The following is an 11,413-nucleotide window of genomic DNA, read 5'->3' as shown; positions in this document are numbered from 1 at the left end:
ACCTGTTCCAAATTCTCACATGACCTTGTGCTCTGTATGTTCTGGGTTGCTTGTATGAGGATGGTTTTGAAGGACTTTCTTATCCTGTTTCATCATCACTCTTAGTGCACCTGCCTTTCATAGAGGGTGTCTCTCCACACTTTCATTCTCCAATAGAAGATTTCTACTACTTGTATCCAGTACCTGCTGACTTAAAGAAGGGATTTGGAGTGTTTTTTCTGGACCTTACATGGGAATCCTGTGTTCCTCAGTCATAGAAATGAGGCTTTTCCAGTGACCTCACCCCTCCCCAACAGTAAAAGATCTCTAAGATCTCAACCCAGGAGTTTCTTGTTGGCTATCCCTCATATAGTGATTATTAAAGTTTTTCCTTTTCAGCCGGGCATGGTGCGATGCTTGTAATCCCCACACTTTAGAGGCTGAGACAGGAAGATTGCACAGGTTTGAAGCCAGCCTTAGCTACTAAGTGAGGCTCTCAGCAACTTAGTGAGACCCTGTTTCCAAATAAAATATAAAATAGGTCTGGGAGGATATCCCAGAGGAGGTAGAAAGCTCTTGGGTTCCATCCCCAGTACCACCAAAAAAAAATTTTTCCCTTCATCTGACCACCACAGCTTAGAGGAAGGGAGATTTATTTGTTCACAGTTTTGAACATTTCAGGTGTTCAGTCCACATTAGTACTGGTAAATTTTGCTTAACTAAGAGAATAGCACAAGAAGAGAGAGAGAGAGAGAGAGAGAGAGGAGAGAGAGAAAGAGAGAGAGAGAGAGAGAGAGAGAGAGAGAGAGAGAGAGAGATCACAATCATAGAGGACAGAAGCAAAAAAAAAATAGAGAGTCAGGGGAGGAGGGACCATATTTAATTTCTTTCTTTTTTTTTTTTTTGGTGATACTAGGGGTGGAACCCAGAGTCTTTCTACCTCCGGGATATACTCCCAGACCTATTTTATATTTTATTTGGAAACAGGGTCTCACTAAGTAGCCAAGGCTGGCTTCGAATCTGTGCAATCCTCCTGTCTCAGCCTCCCAAAGCGCAGGGATTACAAGTGTGCACCACTACGCCCGGCTCCATATTTAATTTCTAAGGCCACTCCCAGGGGTCCATCCTTGTAACCAACCCCCACCTCCAGCATGGCTGTCTTATGTCCTTAAGATCTAGTGGGACACCAAATCCAAATCTTAACAGAAGAGTTTCATGCCTGCACCCCTAGAGCCAGGTCTCCTCTGGTTTTACCACCTGTCCCCAACATTTCCTATGAGAACCTAATAGACATTTACAGAGAAAAGTCTACAATTGGTGTAAACTGATGCTTGGGTCTGTGGTTCTCAGGGATTTTATAATCTCTGACTATCCCACACTTGGACTAAAAACTTTAATCAACTCTTTAGAGTCACTCCCCTCACTGGCATGATGATATTGTTCACCTGTAGGAGGAAGGTGAGCCTATGTTCACATTCCACCTCTCCAATATTCTCAACTTTAAGTTTTAGGGTGATAATTCACCACGCCACACACTCAGAACAGAGGCATCCTCCTACTGTTCTGACTCCTTCTCCATCACTCTCTGTCTGAGAGGCCGAGTTCATTCCCACCCCAAGATAGAGACCAAGAATCATTTTCCATATGAATATATTTATTTTCCAATTTGAGGTCACAGATACAAAATTTCCTTTCCTAGCATCTTCTCATTCCCACCATTTAAGTCTTCAGCCTCCACGATACAATGGCTTTGTAGCCTACTTCTGTACAATATGCCTGTCTTGGTCACTCCAGTCATCCGAGGCTGCTCCCATTCACAACTCAGTGTGTTCTGACTGGGGATCTTTTTCTACTGCCTTCTTGGCTCTGATCTTTGTGTAGAAAGCCACAAGCTCATCTTTCAGTCTCTGGGCTGCCTGGGTGGTGGCACCAATCTGCAGGTAGCCTTCCTTTTGGTCATACTCTGGCCAATGGGGAAGCCCCTCACCATTGGGGTTCCTGGAAATATAAAACAAGTAGAAAGTCTCCAAAATTGCTGTGTGGTCCCAGAAACACTCTGAGATTTTCAAGATAATCTGGTTTATCTCTGCCAAGAGGTTTGTGCACCTGCAAAGGCCAATAGATATCTACCTCCTGGGGCAGTCTATGAGTTTGCAGAGAGCTCTCATCGTTAGAGTGTTATAGTCACATGTTTTTGTCCCTCACATTTTAGAAGCCATCTCCTCCCAATAGGTATACTCCATCACACCTCACCCTGTTACCAACCCTGCTCCCACTGTGCCCCCAGCCTCACCCATTCCGAGCAAAGTTGGCCCAGAATCTCATCACCATCTTGCTGAGGTTGGTTTCTTCTTCTGAGGCTCCCTCTGTGGGAAAGAAGATAAAAACGCTTTACTACTCCAAATGTGGTTCTGAACCTCAGCAGCAGCAGCTCCTGTGAGCTTTGGAGAAATGCATTTTTGATGCTGACTCCACAGGTCCTGCACCATAAAAAAAAATAAAAGTTCTGTTAACTCTGTGCACATTAGGCTTGAGAATGGCTGGCCCACGGCCAGAGATAGACATGCAGTCTGTCTGTGCACTGACTGCTTTTCCCTTCTGTGCCCACCTACCTGCCCCACCCGCTCAGGGTCCCAGTGCCAAATCTAAGTTTCCTCTGCCTCACGTAACTGTTGATTCTTGAGTATGTTTTCAATATCTTATACACACTCACATTTTAATAGCAGCCATTAAATAAAAACTTCCAAAGTCCTATAGACTACAGTCCTGCAGTCCTATAGTCCTTCAACTAGGAGGTTCCCGGGGCACTGGTGTGTCATGAACAGCCATAAAGTAGGTCACATACAATTGCTCAGGGCTAATGTATTGAAGACATTTGTGAAAAGTGTTCTTTAAACATTATGTTAGCAAATATATTGTAATTAAAATACATGAGTTTTAGATGTATCAGTGGATAAATAGATACATGTGACCCTGTGTTCAAGGTTAGCTCTAATCCTGACCTTACCTGACTCACATTCTAATATGCCCTTTTGACTTGGAAATTGAGGAGTGGTATTGTTTCCATAGAGCAGAGCCCTGCAAGTGTCCATCCCACCTTGCTCACTGATGCCACAGGCGAGGATTCTGAGTGTGATGATTGTTATGGTTTCAGTGCCGCCATGGCGGGCTCTATTCTTCAGATCATTTAGAAATAATAAGCCAGGAAACTCAGATGGAATTAGTACGTGACAAATATATTTATTACAAAAGGATAACAGCTCTGTGTCTCAAATAAATAGTGAGACACCAGGCATGGTGGCGCAATCTTGTAATCCCCACGCTTGGGAGGCGGAGACAGGAGGATCATGCAGGTTTGAAGCCAGCCTCGCTGGCATAAGAGACTGTTTCCAAATAAAAAATAGGTCTGGGAGTGTAGCCTGGAGGTAGAAGGGTTTCATCCCCAGTACCACCAAATAAATAAATAAATAAATAAATAAATAAATAAATAGTGTGAGGGGAGAGAAAAATGCATCATGCCTCCAAGGATAAGCAATGGAGTCTCCAAGTGGAGTGCTGATGCCCCCCTCCCCGAGCCCCCAGATTTTAAATAGGGGTTGTCTTATCTAGTCTTTCTTACCTGGGTTGCTAAGTTCTCAGGCCAAAAGTCCATGCATTGTCAGCATCCAGGTGAGAGGATAATGCTTCTTCCCAAGTCCAGTTCTCAAGCCTACGGCCTTCAGTGTTTCTCTTTGTTATCAAATTCATCAATAGCTAGTCTTATTTTCTTAGTCTGTTCTTTGTTTTGATATCACCAATGACTACATGAGCAGATGCATGGTGTTTTCAATTCTATAACTTCTTTTTTGGGTAACTTTTGGATTCAGATTTACCTTATCTTGTTGTGGTGCTGACAGGCAGCTTCTGCCTGCCTATGAATCAGGAAAGCTTGTGAAGCAGACAGCTTCTGAAGCAAACTTTGGCCTGTTTGTTTTAACCATTAAAATGCCTGCTCTGCTTTGGGAAAGGGTATGGAATTATATTATTCACCCATTTCCAGATTAACTACAGCTCAGTACACATAGCTATACATTATCCCTTATGCATGTTAGAGCAGAAGAAAGTCTGGGAACTGACCCATACTATACCAACCATAACAGTAGCTCAGCTCTGTTATAGTCAAACAGGAAGTTAAGATGGGGAGAACCAGAGAAACTTGCTCAAGGTCACCAAACCAGACTGGGACCAGGACCTCCCAACTTCAAATTCAGAGCCAGCAAAGACACTTTACCTCTTAATATTGGGGCCCCCCAAACAGAGTAGACCTCATCCCCATGGTCTCCTTTCACAGTCTTGGGTTTCAGGCCTAATGTGAAGCTTGGTTGATACTCAAACTCATACATGTAGGTTGGGGCTCCAGAATCTGAGGAGACATAGATTCACACACAGTTGGCATTACTAAACACATGCCTAGATGGTATTAAGGTCTTTGGCAATACATGAAATCCCTGATTATCAGCACAAGAGAGGAAGATAGTTACATGAAATCCCAGTGATTTGCTCAGTGATGGTTGAGGTAGAATTGAGATTTTAGATATTTATTGTAATGCAGAATAAATGAACAAAATGCATCTAATAAATGCACTGGTTATGTTTCATTAAAAGCATACTGCTGCTCATTCATTTCAAGGATATCTACAACCTGATATGTATTTTCTATTCAGCCCAGTTTGGAGCATTTACAGTGTTATTGTCACTGAGTAAGAGAAGAATTAAGCAAATCCAAGTTTCTTGTCTACACAAAAGAATATTTAAAAACAAATAAATGCATAGATGGAACAATCTGTGTCTTGTGTCTCGGAAATACTGTATTTGGGAAAGTTGTTTTCCCAGAATTGATGGAGAAACAAGAAGTCTCTCACACAAAGACAAAGTTAATTCCTGCCTTTACACTCATATGAATTACAAAGTTCTTTAACTAAAATAGAAAGATACTAACACATTGTTGTTGGGATTGAAAACTAGTGCAAACACTTTGGAAAGCAGTAAAACATGAAAAGCACAAAAGCAGTGATATAAACAAAAAAGCCACATTCAAAATACTCTAAGATTGAGGTAATGTTTAAGGCAATTTGATTCCCATTACAAGAGTTAAAAGACAAATATATTATTAACAAATATAGGACAACATCAATTATAACAAAAATTATCATTACAAATTCATGCAAATTATGACATCAAAAGCATAAAATATGCGTGGGGCAGGGTCACATACAACTTCAATATTTGTCATATTAAAATAGGCTGCTATAAATGTAATATGCTTTACGTAAGCTACATGGTAATCACAAAGCAAAATTCTTTAGAAGCACAAAATAAAAATAGAAATGATTGAAAACATACCATCATGTAAAACCATCAAACCATAAGGAAAGGTATCAAGTGAGAAAGAAAGAAAGAAAGAAAGAAAAGAAAGAAAGAAAGAAAGAAAGAAAGAAAGAAAGAAAGGTGTTCACAAAACAACCAGAAAATAAGTAACAAATTGCCATTAGTAAATCCCTGATGATCAATAATTACTTTAAATATCAATGTATTAAATCCTCCACTAAAAAGGTATAGAGGCTGAATGGATTAAAACAATAGCTAAGCTGAGGGCTGTGGTGTATGACAGTGGTCTTAGTACTTGTGATGCTCACACAGGAGGATCACGAATTTGAGATTAGTGAGCAGTAATTTAGCAATATCTATTTCAAAATAAAAAGTAAAAAAAGGTGGGAGCACCTTTAGGTTCAATCACCATTATTATAGGAAAGAAGAAAAATAAGAGCCAAGTATATATGCTACCTATAAGAGACTCATCTTGACTTTAAAAACATACCTAGGCTAAAAGTGAAGGGAAAGAAATGGATATTATACACAAATAGAAACCAAAAAAAGAGTGGAGATAACTAAACTTAGATAAGAAAGACAATAGACTTTAAGTCAAAAACTCAAAAGAGAGACTTACAAAGATATTATATATTATTAAAGGGATCAAGTCATCGAGAAGGCACACCCAGCATCAGACCACCTAGATATATAACACCAGTATTAAAGGATCTGAGGAAACAGATAGATTGCAATGCAGCTGTGGTGGATGCAATACCCCATCTTTAACAATGGAAAGATCATCCGGATAGAAAAATTATCAGGAAGCATTGGACTGGAACACTTTAGACAAGACCCTGTTAGCTTCAGAAGTGTACTATACCACACATTTAAAGAGCAATGTCAACTTCTCTCAATTCTTCTAAAAGATCAATAAAGGCCAGTTCATTCTATGTTAACAGCTCTACTCTGATACTAAACTAGGAGAAAAACATTACAAGAATAGAAAATTACACCAATATTACTCATGGACAGAGATTAAAAATACTCAATAAATTAATAGGAAACTGAATTCAACAACCATTTAGAAGGATAAATTCACCTCGATCACATAGGATTTACCCACAGATGCAAAAGGAATTTAACAAACACAAATTAATAAATGTGATATGTCACATTATTGACCAAAGAACAAACAAAAAACAAAACACATAGTCATCTCACTAGATGCTGAAAAGCATTGATACAATGCAACTTTTTAAGATAAAAATAACTAAATTATTAATAAAAGAAATATAATTCAATATAATAAAGACCACAGATGAGTCTAAAAGCAATATCTTAATCAACTGTGAAAAACTGAAAACCAGCATGACAACTATCACCATTTCTTCCTTGCCAGGGAAATTTGGCAAGATAAATAAATAATAGGCATTTTAATAAGAAAGACAGACATAAAAATCTTACAGATACCCCCAAAATTTAGAGCAAATAAACAAATACAGTAAAATATAATGCATAGAATTGAATTCATAGAATTAAAAATTAACACACAAAATTTAATTCAGCAGCAAATCTAACCACTAATAATCATCTATTCACAACAGAAATTAAGAAAACAATCCCATATTTAGTCTGTACAAAAATATAAAATGAACAGGAATAAATTTACCAAAAGAGTATGTTTCTTATATACTAAACACTATAAAATGTTAATGAAAGAACTTAATCACAAATAAATGAAAAAATACTCATGTTCTTGGCTTGAAAGAAGTAATGTTGTTAAAATATTCATACTATCCAAAGGATCTACTGGTTCAGTGTATTCCTTACCAAAATATCATGTCATTCTTTTGTGTTTTTTTTTTTACTTTAAAGGGAGTGTTTTATTTTTATACTTTGGTGCAGTACAGACTCACATTAGAAAGTAGTAATGTGAAATATGATAAACTTTATATAAATCAATCTGAAAGTACCTGAATTAAGTCAATCATAAGCAAAAAGAACAAGCTGGAGAAATGACAGTACCTGATATCAAAATACAATAAATACTATAGTAATTAAAATAATATGGTAGTGGTACTAAAAAAAAAAAGAGTCACACTAACCAATGAAATAGAACAGATAGACAAAAAAATGAACTCAGGAATGCACAATCAATTGATTTTTGACAATGGTTCCATGAATACAAAACAGGAAAAAGTGTCTTTATAATAACAAGTATTAGAAAAGTTGTATTTTAAGCTAGGCGTGGGCGTGGTGGTGCATGCTTGGGAGGCTGAGACAGGATTGCAGGTTCATGGCCAGCCACAGCTACTTAGTGAGGCCTTCCACAACTTAGTGAGATCCTATTTCAAAATAAAGAATTAAAAAAAATTGGGCTGGGGGTGTAACTCAGAAGTAAAATGTTTCTGAGTTCAAAACCCAGTAGGGCAAAGACAGAGAGGGGACAGAGGGAGAGAGAGAGAGAGAGAGAGGGAGAGAGAGAGAGAGAGAGAGGGAAAGAGAGAGAGAGAGAGAGAGAGAGAGAGAGAGAGAGAGAGAGAGAGAAGGAAGAAGAAGAAGAAGAAGAAGAAGAAGAAGAAGGAGGAGGAGGAGGAGGAGGAGGAGGAGGAGGAGGAGGAGGAGGAGGAGGAGAGAGGAGAGGAGGGAGGGAGGGGGAGGGAGAGGGAGAGGGAGAGAGAAGAGAGAGAGAAAGATTTGTATTTTGACATAATTTTGACATACATGGGGGGAAAAGTACATGACATTACTCTTGGCGATGATTATAGATTTGATTCCTAGAGTAGAGGCAACACAAGTGAAAACAAATGGGATCTCATCACATTGAAAAGTCTCTTCACTGCAGGGAAAACAATTGCACTGTGTAGTGTGCAAAGATGAACTATGGATTGGTAGTAAATAGTTGCAAGCTATACATGAAACGGGTTAATATATAAGTTGCATATGAAACAGCACAATAGCAAGAAAACAACAATAGCAACAACAACAATGACAATGAACAATTAAAAAGTGGATGGTGGGGAATAGGAAGGGTAGTGGTGTATGCCTGTAATACAGTATTTGGGAGGCTGAGACAGAAGTATCATGGGCCAGCCTCAGTGACTTAGTGAGACTCTCTGTAACTTAGCAAGTCCTTGTTTCTAAATAAAAAAAAATAAATAAAATGAGGAACCAGAAATGTAGATCAGTGGTAGACTACCCCTGGGTTTAATACCAGGTCAAATAAATAAACAAACACATAAATAAATAGGTGAGGGACCTGGATAGACAATTCTCAAAGGAATAACAATGAACCATAAATAGTTGAATACATGTTCGACATTACTATTAGGAAAATGCAAATTAAAATCACAATGAGATACTATCTCACACTAGTCCAAATGACTTTTATCAAAAGAATGTAAAATGAAAAGTTTTAGCAATGCTAGGAGAAAAAGGAACAATTTCACACCATCAGTATGAATGTAAAACAATGTGAAAGTTGCTAGAAAAACTAATCATAGAATTATCATGTGATCCAGCAATTTCTGGCTATGTACCCAAAAGATTTTAAACAGTTGGTCGAGTAAATTTATGCAGCTCCATATTTATTGCAACACTGCTCACAAATATAGAATTATAGAATTAACCTCTGTTTATCAACAGATGAAAAGATAAAGAGAATGTAGTATATATACACAATGGAGCCAATTATCCCTTTAAAAATGAAGAAGTTATACCATTTGGGAAAATATGCATAGAAATAGAGAACATTATGCTAAGTGCAATAAAGCAGGCACAGAAATACAAATACATCTGTTACTACTTATTAGTGAATTCTAGAACAACAGAACTCAGAAAAGTAGAGGGTGAAATGGTAGCTGCAGAGGATAAAAGTAAGTTCAAAAGGGGGATAATGGTGAAAGGGTACAAAATAATAGGAGAAAAGTATATTTTTCTCTTGGGAGGTTCTGTTGTATAGTGTTGTGAATATATTTACAAATATGGTATTGTGCATTGAATAGTTACTGAAAGGATATTTGAAGTCATCTCAGTACAGAAAGTACTAAGTATTTGAGGAGACATATATGTTAATTAGTTTGGTATAATTATTCCACAGTGAATTAATAACATTTTATACCCTGTACAATATACACAAATATAATTTCTTTATTTCTAAAAGTTATATTAATGTTATGGGTGTATATTCTCTCTCTCTCTCTCTCTCTCTCTCTCTCTCTCTCTCTCTCTCTCTCTATGTATATATCTTTCTCTTTCATCATATTATAGCCATCCTCTTTCTTCTTGCCTATGACTGCAAATGCAGAAAGCAAGCAGTGGGCAAGGAACGACTACAGTTGTTTATATCACACTTTTAAAATTCTGAATTTTGAAACCCCTCAGGAATATGAGGGAGAGAAGTCTACAGTAGAGAAATGTTTCCCAGCTTGCACGCTATGAAAGGTGGGATGGTATAAAACAAGGGTGCTGTGAGGCTCCCCAAATACTGACCAAAAGAGTACCTCCGCTAGGGAGAGTTCATGCATCCCTAACCTTAAACCCTACACACATCCTTGAGTTCATGTGAAAAGGTTCTGTGATAGATCCCAGCCTGGTCCTCAGTTCTTCCACACCATTGCACACCCAACAAATACATGGAGAATTACCACACCTCCAACTCTGCAGCTCCCACTGCCCATCCTTTTGACCTTCTTGGTCCTGGGAAACACTTCCTGGTTTTATGCCTGAATTCTACTCTTCCCTTAGCATCACTAGTTAACAGTCTAGTACAGAACTAGCTTTAATCTTTAAAACCTACCAAGACTCATCTTCCCATCCCTGCCTTTTAATCCCATGTACAGGAAGGGGCCCTGGGACAGACGCTGCTGGGGCCTAATATTGCTCGTTCTGATAATATTAGCTCTTGTTCTGAGTTGCTTTATTGGGTTACTACAGACTACTCTGTCACTGTGTGAAGTTTAAAGCATGGCAGAATAAACAACCCCAAGGAAAGGCCCTTGTCCAATGACAAGAGGGCCTCAGTGGATAAATAACCAGTCCCTGCTGCTCAGGCCGGACAACCCAACGCTGAGATGCACTGTCTGCTTATTTCCCAAAGCTCCCAGCTCAAGTTGTTCACAGGGACATGCTTGACAGTGCATTGTTTAGCTTTCAGCTCTTTCCTGCATCAATTTCTCACATTCCTACTGCTTTTTGTTGGGAACTCCTTCTGAATTAATTACTTGTACATGTAACCTTTTCTCAGAATCTGCTACTAGCAGATGCCAATATAGTACAGCACTGCTCCCAGGCCATATGGAATCAGCCTACGAGACATGATGCTTGGCAATTTCCATATCTGTCTATGCTTGGAGGAGCCATGTCAGAGACCAAAGATGACAAGCCAGTATCCCTCTCCCATCCACACCCTGGGACTCACCTCTGTGGCTACGGGCCGTAATCACAGATGGAATACAAAATGCCAAATTCGCCAACAGGTCCAGGAAAAGTTCTTTGATTTTGACAGAGTCGTCTGTCCCTCCAAAATACTTCTCAATGACCTCTGAAATCATATCTTCAGGAATACCCTGAAACCATCAAGAAAGTGACCTACATACAGACCTAATGAGTGATCTAGTGATTCATATAAAAAGACCTCCTTGATTGTGACCCTTTGAGCCCTGTGCTTATCCCTCCTCGGAAACTGCAAATCTCTGTCATGTATCTACTATTGAATTCGTCTATAACTCGAGTCAAGGTCCCATCCCTTTTTTTGTTCATTGATTAATTCCCACAATTCCCTTGACTCTTACTAGAGCAGGCAAAGTCTTCTGCAAGAATGACATGGCTGTCTTCTGGTCCAGTTTGCTTTCGGAGATAGGAATGCCCATCGACTGTTCAAACAAATGGTACACGTTTGTGAATCATCAGGAACTAAGAGGAAGAATCTAACAGAACAAGCAACTGAACCATTGTAGATAATGGAGCTTTGTTTTGCCCTGATGGTCATGGGTCTTTATGAGTTTGAAAAACGTCAATGAAATAAATACATTTACATACAGAAACTCAGGGAGTACAAAGAGAGCTCCTGAAGCAAATGTATTTA

General features: G+C 38.8%; 1 protein-coding gene across 1 annotated transcript in view; it reads right to left on the bottom strand.

Moving 5' to 3' along the window:
* Nucleotides 1-1,793: 1,793 nt before the first annotated feature.
* Nucleotides 1,794-11,413, bottom strand: part of LOC308268390 (liver carboxylesterase 1-like) — a gene marked incomplete at both ends in the record, with an annotated part of 30,010 nt that continues 20,390 nt past the window's right edge. Inside the window, 5 exons of the mRNA XM_080703529.1 lie at nt 1,794-1,977; nt 2,273-2,345; nt 4,250-4,381; nt 10,748-10,895; nt 11,121-11,201. Coding sequence (XP_080559655.1) covers nt 1,794-1,977; nt 2,273-2,345; nt 4,250-4,381; nt 10,748-10,895; nt 11,121-11,201 — 618 coding nt within the window. The remainder of the gene's footprint in view (nt 1,978-2,272; nt 2,346-4,249; nt 4,382-10,747; nt 10,896-11,120; nt 11,202-11,413) is intronic.

Source organism: Muscardinus avellanarius (assembly GCF_963383645.1).
Source record: "Muscardinus avellanarius genome assembly, chromosome: 10".
Lineage (NCBI taxonomy): Eukaryota > Metazoa > Chordata > Mammalia > Rodentia > Gliridae > Muscardinus > Muscardinus avellanarius.
Note: the sequence above shows the minus strand (reverse complement) of the source record. Positions and strands in the feature narration are given on the sequence as shown.